This window comes from Spermophilus citellus, assembly GCF_964194105.1.
Source record: "Spermophilus citellus genome assembly, chromosome: 16".
Lineage (NCBI taxonomy): Eukaryota > Metazoa > Chordata > Mammalia > Rodentia > Sciuridae > Spermophilus > Spermophilus citellus.
In genome coordinates, this window is record NC_138196.1 from 5,079,181 (window position 1) to 5,097,659 (window position 18,479).

Below are 18,479 nucleotides of genomic sequence, written 5' to 3' on the forward strand. Positions count from 1 at the left end.
TTATTCAAGGTGTTTGAAATTTCTGAAGCATTAAAATGGAGTCCCAGATGCAGAAGGATGATTTTTTTTTTCAAAAACAGATCTCTCCCTTTTTGATAGTATTTTTTTTTTCACTCCTGCTGATTTGAACTGGCATCAGAATCAGTAGCAGATTCTTAGTTTATATAGAGCTTTAAAAAAAGAAATCTGAGGGCATGAAATAAAGGGAAAATTACTGGAGAAAAGTCACAAACATCTTGTGCCTCAATAGAACTTCTCTGTTAATTTTTTATGCTCACCCATGCAGAACATTGTAACATACTGGTTTGGTGTAAATTTCCATGTTCTTGTTCAGTAAAACAAGAAAAGAAGCTCTTAAAAATAAAATTAATCTGAAGAACTGTACCCTAAGATGAAAAATTGAATGACATTTTGGAATGATTAAATTAGATCATTTAAAAAAATAATTCTGTATTGTAGCATATTATTTTATACACACCCACCAATCACACCCTAATCAGATCACAGGAATGGGCAAAGAATGAAAAGCATTTGAAAGGAAATATAAGAGACTTAGAATAAATTAACATTTATTGGACATAAACATGTAATAAGAATTTATCTGTAATAGAAGTTTTACTTACATTAACTATTGTAGTCATAATTAACTGTCTCATACTAGGTACTATAATATTCAGTGATATGGGTAATATAAATAATATTAACTATCACCTATGAAAGAGTTTTTATATGACAAGCAATAGATTTAGATTTTTTATATCCTTTTATAATTTCATCTAAACAGAGAACTGATGAGTGGTCTCTATTAGAACACTCACTTTCCAATACTCTTAGCTAAGAAGTGGCAGAGTAACAGAGACAACACTTCAAACCAACTTCATTAAGTGACTTCATGCTGGGTACATTGCAAAATGCTCAGAAGAGGTTTCAGTGTGCAGTAAATATTAGTTAAAAGCAATGTTTGCTTGGAGAGAAGAGGAATCAACCTGGCTAAGCTAATAGCAAACATAGCAAACTAGATAAACAGAATAAACTGGTGTGCCAAGAAAATAAGTTTAGCACATCCAAGTACTTGGAGGATGATAGGGTTGACAGAACAAATCAAGAGAGAAAGAATATCAGTTTAAGAAATAGTTGTCCTTTATGTTGGAAAATTCACATAGAACCCTACCTCACACCCAACACAAACCACATTGAGAACAGTGCCTTAGGCTCTCTCTCAAGTCCAAGTCTTAATCTTCTGTTCCCTTTATGTATTTTTGGTGTATACTAATTGTACATGTTAGTGGGATGTTTTTATATTTTTGTACATGTGCACAATATGGTTTCATCACACCTATAATTCTTTTCATTTTGATATATGACATTTTCAAGGTCATAATATCAAAATCAGATATAGTAAAATATGGGATGTGTGTGTGTTTTTGTGTGTGTTTTTATATATATGTATATATGTATATGTATATATATATATGTATATGTACATATATGTATATATATATATATATATAAGAGAGAGAGAGAGAGAGAGAAAATTTTTTATTCAACAATAATGAAGAATGAAATTATGCCTTTTGCAAGGAAATGGATGAAACTTGACAACATTATCTCAAGCAAAATAAGCCAAACTCTGAAGGTCAAGGGTCAAATGTTATCCCTCTATGTGTAAGCTAGAAAGAAAAAAATTAAAAGAAAGGTGGATGGAGTGGTCTCATGAAAACTGAAAATAAAAGGGAGATCAATGGAAGAAAGGGACCAAAGAGAGTTGGGGGAAGGGAAAGGGGACATACTGGGGAATTATATTGGCCAAATTATATTGTTATATAGTGTGCACATATAAAAATGTAACAACAAATCTCACCATTAAGTAGATATATAATGCACCAATTAAAAAAAAAAGTGGGGAAAAAAGATGCAGTCAAGATAAATGACAATCACAGGAAGGCCAAAACTTAGGGGTCATAAGGAGACACAGAGAAGGATCTCTGCTGAACCTCTACTGTGCAGAGTAGAGGATACATCCAAAGAGATCTGCCAAGCCTCCTTGGCATTTATGAATCACTTCTCAATGTGTTGTTCTGTAGCTGTGGCAATAAGTGTGGCTTGCAAATGAGGCAATGTGGTCGAGTGGCTTAAAAATACCAAGTCGAAGACTGAACAATGTCTCCTTACCCTATGTTTCCTCACTTCTCTGTCTCATCAGTGCTCAATGATACAGCCAGAATGTGCACGTGAAAGAGTTTCAGGGTGTTCTCTAGCCCTGGCTTTCCTGTGGCTTGGTCAGCCCTTGAGTGTGGCAGGCTCTTCTTCATTTATTTTCACAGAAAAATCAAACACAGTGAATGTAACTTTCTACAGAACTTGTTCACAATTTACAGGCACTGTGGAGTGCATTAAATATTGACATTTTCTAACTAAATGCTCTCAGTTTGAGGTTTGGGGTTGAGAGAACAGGAAGTTGTTCTGACCAAGGAAGTAGAAACTGTGAATGGATGGGGTCTTAGTATTTTGAAAAAAGTAGAATTGTCTGGTGATTGGTCTTTGGCTAACACCATGCATTTCCAGGAACAGGCCTTATGATGATGACCCTGGTAGGTGATCACTGTGTGTGTGTGAGTATTGCATATCGTGACATCAACTCTGCTGCTGGTGACATCAGCATTCTGCCCATGGGCCATTATCAATGTGTGCCTCTTTGGTATCTCTGTTTGGAGATGAGGAAGTTCCTGCAGCACTGTTTGCTAGTCAAGACATGATGTTGTTGGTCCTGGTGCATCAGTAGCTGATCAGAGCAGACTGTGTACTTGCATCTGTATTGGAGAACCAGCCTTTGTACATGGACTTGAGGATATTTGAGGAAGAAAGCTGTGACATACAGCAGAATTGGAGCAAAAACAAAGATGGCAAAATGGTTATTGATATTGTACTTGGGATGGACATGTCAAAACCCAGCAATCTACCAATAGATGTGAAAACCATGACTGAAGTGAAAAAAGTGAGGAGTTCTGGGATTCTTCTGAGAGAGTGCCAGTAGCCCTCCACTCACTCACTGCACTCTGTACTGCCTTCTATCTCCATAGCCTCAGTTGATACATGGGCAATGTTTCTTTCCTCTGGCACTTAAATCATCTCATGTTTTTTTAGGGCATAAATATTGTTTTTAATTAATTCCTCATTGAGAGAGAATTCTCAGAAACTTCAGGGCATTTTTATATATTCCAAAGTTCATTTCATCCTGTAGCTACTGGTTGACCCTCTTACATCTTTGTAACCAGTCAGGTGGCTCATCACTGTTTGATCTTCTTTCTATTTTTATGTGATCCCTGTTTGTTCTTCATTTTTCCCTCTAGCTTTTTCATAAAGTATAAAACATTCAACACTTTGCATTCTGTGTCTGATTATGTCACTGATCATGTCATTCCTTGTTCCATTCATAACTTTGCTGGACATAGCAGTCTTGGTTGGTAAGTATATATTTTCAAAGCTTGGAATACTTTATTCCAAACCCCCTTGATTTTAGAGTCTGAGGTGAGAAGTTTGAAGTGAAGCTTATAAAAGTAAATATAAGTAAATTTATATAAACAAATATAATTTTATATAAATGTGACCAAATGTTTTTCTTGTGTATCTTTTACTATTTTTATTTATTTCCATTGTTAGTTCCTTTGATTATAATATGTCTTGCAGAGTTGCTTTTTATCTTAATACCATTTCTTTGGGATTCTGTGTGTATAGTGTATGTATATGTCTATCTTATTTTTAATGTTTGAAATTTTTTAGTGTTATTTTATCAAAAAGGTTAACGCCATTAGCCTGAATCTCTATGTTCTTCTCCACCATTTGCCAACATTTTCCATTTGACCTTGAGCCCAAAGCAGTGGTGTTTGCCAACCATGTACTTAAAGTTTTGAAATGTAAGCAAAAATAAACTTTCCTTCTTAAAATTGTTTTATGGTATATTAGTCATATTAATAGATAATTATTAACAGGGAAGGAGATACTTTTTAATCAAAATTTTGAGCTTTTGTTTTGTTTCAGTTTATTCTTTTCCAGGCTATAAGGCTATTTTGAAGTGGAACTTAATGTATCTCAATTTTATATATTAAGATTTACATTTTCATTTATACCAGTTTTGCTTCAATGTTGAGATTCTCTTCAAAGTCAAATTGGAAAAAAAAATTGATTGACACTATAAACTTGATCCATTAGATCCTCCAGGAAATATTCTTATTTAATATGCATAAGCTTATCTCAAATGATTTGGAGAGTTCTTCAGGCTGGGATACTTGATTTGAAGAGAAGAAAAATTTAAATTAAAAGCTTCAAGTTATAAATGCATTTTGTAACCAACTCATATCCTTCTCAGCTATATTGGTATTTATATATTGTGACTTGTTAACCACCTGTGGGAAATTTCACTGAGCTGTTCCAATTATTATCTTGCAACTGTTGTTTTAATATTAAGTAACATTTTTCTCAAGACAAATCATAAGTATGTTTTCCACTGATATTTTGAGAGCCATAGTCATTACACAATTTTTAAATAACACATATTTTTACCTCTAAATCTATTTTCTGACAGGGTACAGTAATTTAATGTTTTGTGGATTAGTATGGAAACTTAAATAACTATACACAATAGAAAATATAAATATTTGACCATGTATGTGAATCAAAAACATCAAGGCATGTTTCTATTATAGATGTAATAAAAAGGATTTTGAATCACTCCTTCTTCATTATTATTTAAAGGGCATCTTAACATTAGTATGTTACATAGATGATACGAGTGTACAAACCAGGGCTTGTCATTATATCTTTTCCTTTTCCTATCTGTCATACAACTCTTCAGAGTTCTTCTCCTTAAAGTTGCAGTTCATTGTCTCTTTTATTCATTTGGTGTTAAATGTGTTTCACCCACTCCACACAAAAACTCATGTCTCATTCAGCCTTGTTCTTGAATATCTTTGTGCAGTGCATATAATTTTCCTTTCCATCTGAAGGGCTTTTTTTTTACTCAATTAATTTTTAGAGTCTGTAATTCTTCCTATTCAGTGAGGGGCTTAATGTTAATTTACATATTATCTTTAATTAGAACAGCATAATTATACCTTGGCACTTAAAATTGACATTTTGAGCTTCATTTTTTACATGCTACATTCTATATTCATTCCATAGATATCTTTCAATGTCTTCCAAGATGTAATTTTAACATTTATTTTGGAGAACTACTAGCACCTACCTCCTGATGTGGGAGGAACTGAGTGTATACGAAGAGCACTGGCCTGGAAACCTCTTACTTGCCTGGCTCAGAGTGGGTGTTGAGTAGATGTTAGTTTTGCCTTTATTGGTGATATCTTTTTATAATTTAATCACATATTTAGAACATACATGTTTTTAACTTGACTTTGGTAAGAAGCTGTAAAAAATTATCAATATTGTCTTCTACAACAGATAGCAGCTAATGAGCCTCCACCAGAAGGATGTGATTCATTTTTTTCAGTTCATGGAAAGAAGACCTGTGATTTTCATACTTTGGAGACTCTTCTACTTACAGCATCTGAGAGGTAGATTTTGTGTTTTTTAATTTAAGTGTCATGCATTTTTTTGTGTGTTTTTTTCCCTGTACTAAGTCTTCCTTCTGATTTTTCTTTTCTATTTTATAGTCTATAGGTGTAATAGTTTATAGTGTGGATTCTGAAACCAGAGTTACTGGATGTGAATCTTGTTTCCATCACTTAAAATAATTTTGCAAAATGAAGCAAAGTACTATCTTTCCTATTCTCTCTTCAAAATGGAGCTAATAACAGTATAAATATTCCTGTTGATTTAGTACTACTGTCTGAGCTATATTAACTTATTGTCATTAGCTTAGCAGGAAAACTGTGTGTATAAAATCTAGTGCCTAAAGTAATAGTATTAATGATAATGATCTCTCATGATATTATAAGCTTAAGACAAAGTAAAAGATAATTGCAACCTGATTTTAAAATGAAATTGGTCTGGAGGTATAGCACAGCTCAGTGGTAGAGCTCTTGTTTATTATGCACAAGGCTATAGGTTTGATCCCTGGTACTGTAAAAAAAAAATCAAAACCAACCTCCACCCCACCAAATTTGGCTTCTTTGCCTAAAGAGGTTTAGGTTTCTGTAATAAACAGCAATAATGAATACCTACTTTGCTGTCTGGCGGTAGCAGCAAACCCTCAGTACCTCCTCTAATGCTGCTGTAAATATAATATAGTGGAGGTCTGCTCTATCAGGAATGCTAATGACATTTTTGGTGGTGTGACTCTCCTTATGGACATTGTGTGCCCAGCTGTGTCTGCCCACCAAATGACATTAGTGCTCTTAGTGAGGTGACAACCACTGTATTAAAATGTATGTTCTAGGTAGCTCAGGGTCAAGTCAAGAACATTCAAGAATGGCTGCATAGTAAAATGGTGCTCTCTTGAGCAAACAAAATTAATAACTTAAAATTCTTTAAAAAACTTTAATCTGTTATAAGCATAATGCAGACCTTTATAAAGAGAGCAATTGTGTCTCCTCTTCTGAGAGGCTATAAGTATTTTTCATAATTTGGCATTTATCCTATTAGATTTTTTTCATGGTAAGAGGCATCTTTCCATTTGGTACATTTAGGTGTACCTCAGTGTTTTAAACACAGGCATAAAACTTTTATAAAAATGTCTTACTGATGGTTTTTCCATTTTTTGTTTTTATTTCTTTTTGCTCTTCTAAAAAGGCTACAATGAACAACTTCATTCATATGTCTTTTCATTCTGTTGAATGCATCATAGTAGGGATTAGTAGGTAGTACATTAAGATCTATTAGTATCATGATCACCCTTAGGGATTTTTTTTTTTTTTAGAAATTTTAAAACATGTGAGGAAACAGAAATGTTAGATCCATTAGTGGAAAGACTGTAATAGTTGCAATGGTACAGGAGAGACTTGCTATAATTGGCATCAACTTTGAAGCTTTTTGCAGTATTTGTACTTAGGTTTTTAGACAAAAGAATGATCATTTTTATATGGTAAAAAATATCCTGCAGAGTTAGTACTGAGAGATTTGGATATGTATTATTTTTCTTGCCTTTACCCCTTCTCTAGGAATTGGTACAATTATTAATCTGTGTTTGTATTTATAGTTAGTATTTATATAATGTATTTTTATTTTTTGTAATCATGAACAAGTCAGGCTTGCACCTTACAATATTCTTACCAAGTGAAGACTAAGACTGTGATACCATTTATATAAAGATTCTTATAATCTTTACTTAAGTCATTTAGCTATACTTTACATTTTGTACCTTTTTTAATGTTTAAAATCTTTTTTAACTTGATAATTTTGAGCTTTTAATATTTATTTCCAGACCCAAACCTTTGTTGTTCAAAGGAGATCACAGATATCCCTCATCCAATCCTGAAAGCCCAGTGGTGATTTTCTACTCTGAAATTGGCTATGAGAACTTTTCTAATTTCCACCAACAACTTATATCAAAAAGCAATTTAGGCAAAATCAATTATGTATTCAGACATTATTTATCTGTAAGTATTGAATTATTTTTTAATTTTTGTATATTAATTTGCCTTCCATGACCTTAGAACATAAGCTCATAATTTCCCTTTTTATGAAATAACTTAGGAGCTGGGGTTGTGGCTCACAGGTAGAGTGCTTGCTTGCTTAACACATGTGAGACACTGGGTTCAATCCTCAGCACCACATAAAAATAAATAAACAAAATAAAGGTTTTGTGTTCATCTGCAACTAAAAAAATATTTTAAAAATAATTTAGTTATTTGAACTTCTTTTTGAAAAATCAAATAATTTTTATCAGATCTATTATTTGTGCATAGACATTGCCTGGCTTACCTTTTTGAAGAAATATAAAACAATTTTACTAAAAAAGTGGCTTAATAAAGTGTGCATTTTATTTCACAATTAATCATGTAAATAATCTTTGTTAAATTTAATATGGCTGTCATACTATGAAATTGATTCTTGAATTCAGTTCCTTTACATACCTTTTTTATTTTCCTTTTAGGCACCTTTTCATTTGTAGGAAAAGGAAGATTTCTAAAGAGGTGAAATCAGGCAGAATTGATTTAAAATTAAGCTTTTTGTAACATTTAGCATTTAAAATATTTTTATGTTAAGATTGTTAGCCTTCAAGGTTTGTGTATAATGATGAGTTTGGTGAACATTGGGTGCTAAATCTGTACAAGTAAAATAAAATTTTAAATGAAAATTTAAATGAGCAGAAACAAATTTTATCAAAGTCGAGTTTTAAACAACTTTTCTCCCTCTTTCTTCTTGCTAGACCCTTGTTGGTTTTGAAAGTTAAATGTCTTAAGGGGCCAGGCATGGTTCTGCAAGCCTATAATCCTAGCTTATGTGGAGGTTGGGCAGGAGGATTTCAAGTTTGAGGCTAGCTTGTGCAACTTAGTAAGACCTTGTTTCAAAATGAAATAAAAAGAGCTGGGGATGTAACTCAGGGCTTACATAGCCCTGTGCAATGTCCTATGTTCAAACCTTAGTACAAAACAAAACAAAACAAGTTTAAAAGGACCATCATTTATTAGGATGGTGGTGAGCCTGTGGCATTTTGTTAGCTCATGCCCTGCCAGAAGTATTTAAATTTAGTAAAAAAAAAAAAAAAAAAGGCCGGGTGTTGTGGTGCATGCCTGTAATCCCAGTGGCTCAGGAGGCTGAGGCAGGAGGATCTCCACTTCAAAGCCAGCCTCAGCAAAAAGCAAGGCGCTAAACTAAACTCAGTGAGATGCTGTCTCTAGATAAAATACAAAATAGGGCTAAGGATGTGGCTCAGTGGTTGCATGCCCTTGAATTCATTCCCATTACCATAAAGAAAAAAAATTCAGTAAAAAACATACATATACACATATGGTACTAACAAAGCCCTTCTGGGTTTGAGACCTCACCAGTTTTCAACCCTGCTCTGTATGTAGGTTCTAGAGCTACTTGTTTTCATTCTCCATTTTCTCACATGGTTTAGAATCTTTGCCCTTTCAACTGTCCATTCATCTGATTTTTGCTTCTACATTGGAATTTTAATTCTCACAGTCCTGGAGATGCAATATGTAAAGGAGGCTAGGATTTTCTGGAGAAACATAAAGTTGTAATTGATTTTTTTTCCAAAAATAGAATCAATATTTTAATGGTAGATAAGTGCTTTTATTAATGTTGGTATGTTGCAAACTCTCTTGAACACACAGTTAATATCCTTAAAAAAATAAGCTAAAGATATTTTAAGTACATGATCTTAAGTGATATCTAATAGATGCAATGTTAATGATGTACAGTCAAGTGTGCTGTGACACATAACAAACTTTTTTTGGGGGGGGGATGTACTGGGGGTTGAACTCTACCACTCTACCACTGAGCTATATCACCAGCCTTTTAAATTTTTATTTGAGAAGGGTCTTGCTAAGTTGCTGAGGCTGCTCTCCAATTTACTATCTTCCTGCTTTAGCTTCCCGAGTTGCTAGAATTACAGGCGTGTGCCACTGCACCTGGCTTATAACAAGCTAGGTAGTAATGATGGAATACTTGCTTTATCTGCAGAATCCCAGAAGGGAGCCAGTTCATCTCTCTGGTTATGGTGTGGAATTGGCCATTAAGAGCACTGAGTACAAGGCCAAGGATGATACTCAGGTGAAAGGTGAATTTGTAAAATTAAGACCAATGTGTTTTCTTTAAATATGAACTAAAAGGGAATTTGTTTCCATATGAAAAAGAACAGATTTAGGAGTCATTACTGCTGTTTTCTTTGTCCAATAATTCTTTGGAGGTTGACCTTAAAACAACTTCTCTAGGTCCTAATTTTCTCTCACTGTAAATGCAGGTGATGACAATATTCTTCTTTAAGTATTTTGGATGAATAAATAAGTAAAGAATTTAGCATAGTTTTTTTGCACAGAAAGTTTAATAAGTATTAGTAGTAGCTGTTTTTTTGATGTTATGATTTGCAAATAACCGTTAATTTGTGATTACAATGTGAAATTTTAAATATACTTTAATGAACAGTTTTATGTTCTTTATTATTTTCTCAACTTAAATGGTTTACTCTGAATTTTTCTTGTTCTAATTTTGTGGGATTTTGAAATCATTATTTCAACCACAAGTTTTACATGCTGTCTTTTTTTCTTTTTAAGCATAAAAGTTACCAGTTTGGGTAGTGAAGCAAGTAGAAAATAGCCTTGTACTCATTTTGGTTTTTCAATAATTATATTTAGGATTAAGTTGCCTAATTGCAGGTTCTTCAGAATTTTTATTTTGAAGAACCCTTTGTTCATAATATTAAAAGCTGTTAATCTTGAAATTCTAGCATCTGAAATTTTTTACAGTTTATGGGAAAAATATTCTTTTTGATCACAGGAAATGTTAAACACATTTTTTAAAGACATTGCAAAATGTTAATTGGGGTATTTACATTTTAAATGGTTTTATTTCAGGTGTTTCTGACTTTTATTTTTACATTACTCAAATTTTATCAAATTATAACATTTGTATTTCTAATCTGAACCATTAGACATATATTTACTGTTTTCATAGGAACTGAGGTAAACACTACGGTAATTGGTGAAATTGATCCTATTGATGAGGTTCAGGGATTCCTCTTTGGAAAATTAAGGTATGTATGTATATTCTATTTATTTCTAAAAAAATGTCCTTTATTCTCTTTAAATCTTCAGAGTTCCCTGCATTCCTAGTGTCATCTTTTTCATGATTATTTAAGTACAGATCTAATAGCACTTTATATTTGTAGTCTAAACTGGAGAAATGCCCACTTTGCTTCTAATTAAAAGTGAGCAATTTTCAGTTATTGTGAAATTTGTTAATTTTATTTATTTATTTATTTTGCATTACTGGGGATTGAACCCAGAAGTGCCCTACTATTGAGCTACCTCTTTGTTTTATTTTGAGATATGTCTCAGCAAGTTGCTGAGGCTGGCCTTGAACTGGAAGTCTTCCTGCCTCAGCCTCCTGAGTAGCTGGAATGACAGGTGTGTCCCATCACGCCTGACTAAATCTCTTTTTTCTTAAATGACCTGCCTGTAGCTTCGGTTAATTTTCTTTCCCTCTCAGTTAATGGAATAAAGTTAAATACCAGTTTTTGATTGAATAATAGGGTGAACCAAATTGTTTTATTTAATTTTTTCTCATAGATGGGTGTTTAACTTGGAATGATTGTAGATATTTGCTTATCCTAAACATAATCTGAAAAAAAGTAAAAGATGTATAATAGATTTTGTAATTGCTCAATTAAAATACATTTTATTAGACTAGGCTTTATGAAAGGGGAGAGAAATTTTTCATTTATTTTATTTTTTTGTACTGAGGATTGAACCCAGGGGTGCTTAATCATTGAGGCACATCCTTAGCCCTTTTTTTTATTTTTTATTTTGAGACAAGGTCTCACTGAGTTCTTAGGACTTGCTAAGTTGTTGAGGCTGTCCTGGAACTTGCTGTCTTCCCGTCTCTGTCTCCAGAGTGTTTGGGATAAGGCTTGCACCACCATTTCCAGCTAGAAAATATTCTCTTTTTTTTCATACTGGGGATTGAACTCAGGGGCACTCAACCACCGAGCCACATCCCCAGCCCTATTTTGTATTTTATTTGCTTAGCACCTCACTTTTGTTGAGGCTGGCTTTGAACTTGTGATCCTACTGCCTCAGCCTCCCAAGCCACTGAGTTTTACAGGCATGTGCCCGGCAAGAAAATATCCCCCCGGGCTGGGGATGTGGCTCAAGCGATAGCTCGCTCACCTGGAATGTGTGTGGCCCGGGTTCGATCCTCAGCACCACATACAAACAAAGATGTTGTGTCTGCTGAAAACTAATATTAAAAAATTCTCTCTCTCTCTTTAAAAAAAAAAAGAAAATTCCCCCCCGCCTTTTTTTTAAAGAAATGTAAACAATTTTTTAAAACATCTTTTTAGTTGTAGATGGACACAATATATTTATTTTATTGTTTATTTATTTTTTAAATAAATGTAAGCTTTTTAAAAAATATACCTTTATTTTATTTATTTATTTTTATGTGGTGTTGAGGATCGAACCCAGGGTCTCACACGTCCGAGGCAAGCACTCTACCGCTGAGCCACAACCCTAGCCCTGTTGTTTATTTTTTATGTGGTTCTGAGTATTGAACCCAGTGCCTCACATGTGCTAGGCAAACGCTCTACCACTGAGCCACAGCCCCAGATCCTAGAAAACATTCTTCTTCTTTTTTTTTTAAGTTGTAGACACACACAGTATCTTTATTTTTATGTGGTGCTGAGGATCGAACCCAGTGCCTCACGTGTGGGAGGCAAGCCCTCTACCACTGAGCTACAGCTTCAGCCCCTCCTAGAAAATATTCTTTAAAACAAACAAAAAAAAATTTTGTGTTTATTTTTTTAGTTGTAATTGGACATAATACCTTTATTTATTTACTTAATTATTATTATTTTTTTATGTGGTGCTGAGGATCAAACCCAGGGCCTTGCATGTGCTAGGCAAATGCTCTACTGCTGAGCCACAACCCCAGCCCCTATAAAATATTCTTAATGATACTATTTAAAGTTTCACAATTCCAAACCATTTTTATGAAAACATCGTAGTATTTTATAAAGAAAAGTCTTCTTAGACATTATTTTATCCTTCTATTTATTTATTTTGGTTCTGGGAATTGAATCCAAGGGCATTCTACTACTCAACTACATCCCCGGCCTCTTTTTTTAAACTTTTTATTTATTTATTTATTTTAATTATATTTTCTTTTTTTTTTTTAATTATCAAGGCTCAAGTTCATATAGGTTTTTTTTTTTAAAGAGAGAGTGAGAGAGGGAGAGAGAGAAAGAGAGAGAGAGAATTTTAATATTTATTTTTCAATTATCAGCGGACACAACATCTTTGTTGGTATGTGGTGCTGAGGATCGAACCCTGGCCGCACGCATGCCAGGCGAGCGCGCTACCGCTTGAGCCACATCCCCAGCCCCTAAACTTTTTATTTTAAGACAGGCTCTCACTAAGTTGCCCAGGCAGGCCTTCAACTTGGGATCCTCCTTTAGTTTCCCAAGTCATTGGGATTTCACCCATGTGCCACTGTGCCCATCTTCTAGAACCTTGTGGTGAGCCGTTTCTGCGGACTGTGGTCACCATTACAAGATGGCGCTGGCTCCACTGTGGTCTGTAACAAACAACTCCTTATTTGGGAGAGTTGGCACAGGGTTTTTTAACACCCTATGAGAAAGCTCCACGTAGCAGCTTCGCATTGGGGCTTGGGATGCTTTATTAAGGCTGGGAGGGGCATCCGAGAGGAAGAAGAAGGAATAACAAGGACCTAAATAAACGGCTGAAAGAAGATTCCTGTTGTTGCGTCTTCCTTGCGGGCGAGGGGGCGCGACAAGTGGTGCCGAAACCCGGGAAAAAACAGGACTCTCAGTCGTCAAGAGTGGTGCACCAGATCGTCCCGGTGAGTGGGACCCCATCGTCCCGGAGAGCGGGACCATATCGTCTCGGAGAGCGAGACCCCATCGTCCCGGAGAGCGGGACCATATCGTCTCGGAGAGCGAGACCCCATCGTCCCGGAGAGCGGGACCACATCGTCTCGGAGAGCGAGACCCCATCGTCTCGGAGAGCGAGACCCGCCACCAAAGCGGAATCAGCTCCTCTACTAAGAAAGAGAGAGCCTCATATTTTATTGCAGCTGCACTGTGTACTTTCATTTTTGTTTTCTGTGTGCTTTCATTTTTGCTTTCTGTGTCTGTTTTGTTGCTGTGTCATCCCTTTACATTGACTCTCTTTGAGTCTTTCTCTGCCAATCAGCTAGAGGGACATATTAAATGAAATTGTCCCGAGGGGGATAGACGGGATCGGGAAGGCACGCCTGGAGCAGCGAGTGTCGTTCCAAGTTTGATACTCAGGAACGCCCACTGCAGCCGGGTAACGGGAACAAGGGCCCACCCCGGGCCCCGTATGCCAGAGTGTACGGGACGGTCCAAAGACAGAACAAGCTGCTACCGCAGTAAGATCTTGGCCAGGCGGGGGAAAATGCAGACAAAATCATACAAAAGGCAATCGGCTAGGAAAACTTGGAGAACTTTTGCCCCGAGAACGGGCAGCGGACTCCATGTTGTTTACATCACCATGGTAACCATGGGGTGCCTGGCCGGAAGAGCAGCCTCCTGGTCCCACCTCCCACACTTTTGCGGGCTTCCGATTGGTTCTTCCACAGTCACTCAGACAGGACTTCTGGTCCCGCCTTCCAGCCACTAACCTGCTTTGCTGTGTTTCAGATTTCTACCGGAGCTGCTCAGAAAGATATCTTTTTCAGACAAAATTTAATTCCACGTGTTTCTATGTTACAGTCCTAAATTTAAACTAGTTCTAAGTTAAATAACCTGACTTTTCTCTGTAGTTGTGTTACTAAATAATGTTCTATTGAGATATCAGATATGCTTCTTTATATTTTACTTTTAATTTTGGAGATTATGAGGATGCATTTACTCGCCACAGGAACAAGCCGACAAGGTTCCTGTGATGACCAAAAAATCCTTATTTTCATTGCTAACCATAAAAATAAAAATGTATACTCAAGGATCTTATTTCAGTACATCAAGTGACGTCACATAGAAGAGTGCACTCCTAGTTAAAAATAAATTAAAATGGATCCAAATATTTTAAGACCACGTGGTTACATAAAGTTAATACAATTATAAGTTAAGTTCTTATTCTTAATATATATTTTTTAGATATTTAAATAACCTATATTTGTTAATCTATAAATTAATTAGCACATGCCTAATTGATTAATTAATATATATTTGCCTAATCGTTTTTCTTCAACAGGAAACCCATAATTTATGTTTTATATTTACATTTATCAGATACTCTGCCTTTTCAGTTACAGATATTTGAGATAAATGTGTTTACTATAAATTTGCTTTTAAGTAAAAATACAATCAAATAATTTCTAATTCTCAAAGTTACTATTTAAACTCATAAGATGATACATTATTATAATTATTTCTACAAAATATCTAAGGGTTTTAACTATATTTTCATTGATATTTCTTATCAAAGTATAATAATTTGTTTATAGATCCTAAGGTGTTCAAAGATTGTTCCAAAGTATATTTTTTTTTAAGAAAAAGATGTTCCAACAAAGAAGAAGTACACATGGATCCTAAGGAGAAGAAAGAAATCATCTTTGGGTAAAATAAGGTCTTTCTATTCATTTCCCTAAGTAAAAAGATTTTTATATTGTTATCTAAACAGAAAAGAGAGAAAGAATTTCATATACTAAACTGACTATAATTAACTTAAGGATATTTCAGTTTATTTTCCTAATTTAACCATACTAATGTGAGCTAAAATTTTGTCCATATTTTGACATGACAAACACCTATTAGAATGTGAGTTTATTTCTTTACAGAAAGATCCTTGTTGCCTAACAATTCTTACTGTTTAAGATAGGGATTAATTTTGGTAAATAAATTCACATTGTTGATTAAACATTAAGTATATTGAACTACTAACTTAAACCCCTGTATGACCTTTTGAGAGGAGGCCCCTCACCCACCTCCCTGCGAAAACCTACTCCAAAAGCCTTGAAGGCACTCAGGTTAATGGAAACAGCCTTACAAGAGATGCAGGTTACCCAGATAGATTATTCTATACCCCTATCATTTATAATCCTGCCATCAAAATTAACTCCTACTGGAGTGTTTTGGCAGACTAGTCCCATCTATTGGGTCCATTTACCTGCTTCTAACTCTCGGGTGATAACTCCCTTTTATGAACTGGTGATAAATCTGCTCTGGAAAGCCAAATATTTGGGTGATGCACTATTTGGAAAGACTCTTGGCATTCTCATTCAACCTTATACCCAAAATATGATTTTAAAATTGCAACAGAAACATGATCTTTGGTGTCTTTTTCTTTGTACTTTCAAAGGTAAAATTGATAATCACTTTCCCCGACATAAACTTCTAGAAGGCCTTAAGAGATGTCCTATCATTTTTCCTAAAATTATTAAAAGAGAGCCTATTTCGGGAGCTCAAACTGTTTATACAGACGGAACAAAAAGGGGGGTTTGCTGTTGTTTTTGATGAATCTCAAGTAATTCGACACCCTGTTCCTAAACTGTCTGCCCAAAGATCAGAAGTTGAGGCTCTAATTATGGCCCTTAAACTATACAATTCCATCCCACTTAATGTGTATACTGATAGTCTCTATGTTGCTAAGTTAGCCTCAGTTATTAAAACAGCCCCTTATATTGGCAGGCAATCCACTATCATGGAACAATTACAAACGGTCAGCTCCTTGTTTGGGCTAGACGAGATCCTTTATTCATTGGACATATCCGAGGACACTCGGAGCTTCCTGGGCCTCTGGCGGAAGGTAATGCTAAAACAGATGCCGCCACTCATAATATGGGCCTAGTATACACTATAACCAAGTATGATGAGGCCACACAACTCCATGCTAAATTCCATCTAAATGCACAATCCTTACGCTTCCGCACAGGATGCTCGCGTGATCAGGCTTTACAGATTGTTTCCCTATGCCCAGTATATGCTCCATTTCTTCATTTTCCCAGTTTGGGTGTTAACCCTAGAGGCCTACACCCCAATGATATCTGGCAAACTGATGTTACCCACTTCCCTAGTTTTGGTAAGCTGTCTTTTGTACATGTTTCTATTGATACATACTTTGGCTATATCTTTGTTACATTACACACTGGGGAAAAGGCCAAAGATGTTATTGGACATCTCTTAAAAGCTTTCTCTTGCATGGGCAGTCCACGTTGTCTCAAAACAGACAACGGACCCACATATATAAGCCAAACAATTCAACGGTTCTGCACCCAATGGGAGATTGAACACAAAACAGGTATTCCTTATAACCCCCAGGGACAAGCTATTGTGGAACGAGCCCATCAACATTTAAAAATTTATCTACAAAAAATAAAGGAGGGGAAAATATATAGATGCTGCCAGGGACCTAAGGCCTATTATTGTGCCTCCTGGGGATGTGAAACCTCTAGTAATGGGTATTGACTTAAGAATTCACCTAGGAATGACTATGCCCATTTCTGGCAAACAAATATTACTATTCAGTTTACTTCCAATGGAAGACAACAACCAGATTGGACTTAAGGATATCTCTGGGGGCTGCGTATTTACACCCCAGGACAGTACAATCCTGGCCTGCTTTTTCGGCTCAAATTGACCATAGAACAGCCTACTGGAAGTCTAATAGGACCTAATCAGGTGCTCGGAGACCAAAAGGCCCCATCTGGACTCAAGCAGCCCATAGCCCCAACAGTAAAACCTTCCCCCAGCGGTCAAACAAAAACTATGGGCTATCAAACCTTTGATTATGCCCCTGAGCCCATATACCCTGGAACTGGAGATCGCCTTCTTAATTTGGTCCAAGGAGCCTTCTTCGCTCTCAATGCCACTAATCCTAACAGGACCCAAGATTGCTGGCTATGCTTGACCTCCAGGCCGCCCTATTATGAGGGGGTAACGATACTGTCTAATTTATCCTCTAATACCACTGCAGATCCTAAATGTTATTCTCTGCCCAGCTATAAGTTGACTATCACGGAGGTCATGGGGCAAGGGGTTTGCTTGGGAAAGGTGCCGCTTTCACGCCAACATTTCTGCAACATCACCCGACTAATAAATCAATCCCAATCTGATTATTTGTGGGGTCCCAAAGGGTCCTAATTTGCTTGCAATACTGGGTTAACTCCCTGTGTTTCCATGGCAGTCCCAAATACAACTACTGATTTCTGTGTGCTGATACAATTATGGCCGAGGATATCTTATCTTGGGTCAGACTACACCCTGGGACACCTTGAGGGACATACTCGGCTCCCCAGAGAACCCATAACTATGACTATTGCCCTCCTACTGGGCATAGGCAGAATAGCAACCGGAATAAGAACAGGGACAGCCACCTATGTCCAGGGAGGTCAATTACTAAAGCTACAAATGGCTATGAATGAGGATTTAACAGCCATGGCCAAATCAATTACCGCCTTGGAAAAGTCCCTCACCTCCCTCTCAGAAGTTGTGTTACAAAATAGGAGGGGACTAGATTTATTGTTCGTAAGGGAAGGAAAACTATGTATAGCTTTATAGGAACAGTGTTATGCTTATGCAGATCACACTGGGGTAATCCTGAAACTATAGAAAAGGTCACGGAAAGATTGGCTAAAAGACAAAAGGAGTTTGAAGCACAACAAGGATGATTTGAACAGTGGTTTAAAAATACCCCATGGTTAACTCCTTTGATATCCACTGTAATGGGACCGCTTTTCAGTCTCCTCCTTATAGCTGCTGTAGGCCCCTGCCTAGGTAAGAGAGTGACACAATTTATTAAAGATCAAATTAACATTCTGACTTCTAAGCCAATACAGGTTCATTATCAACGCCTACAAACCAAGGATGATTTTGCTGA

The 18,479-nt window shown here is 35.9% G+C and overlaps 1 protein-coding gene across 1 annotated transcript in view; it reads left to right on the forward strand.

Annotated features, from left to right (window-relative positions):
- Nucleotides 1–18,479, forward strand: part of LOC308635058 (UDP-glucose:glycoprotein glucosyltransferase 1-like) — a gene marked incomplete at both ends in the record, with an annotated part of 64,906 nt that overhangs the window by 32,402 nt on the left and 14,025 nt on the right. Inside the window, 4 exons of the mRNA XM_081269322.1 lie at nt 5,455–5,567; nt 7,376–7,550; nt 9,586–9,682; nt 10,576–10,654. Coding sequence (XP_081125448.1) covers nt 5,455–5,567; nt 7,376–7,550; nt 9,586–9,682; nt 10,576–10,654 — 464 coding nt within the window. The remainder of the gene's footprint in view (nt 1–5,454; nt 5,568–7,375; nt 7,551–9,585; nt 9,683–10,575; nt 10,655–18,479) is intronic.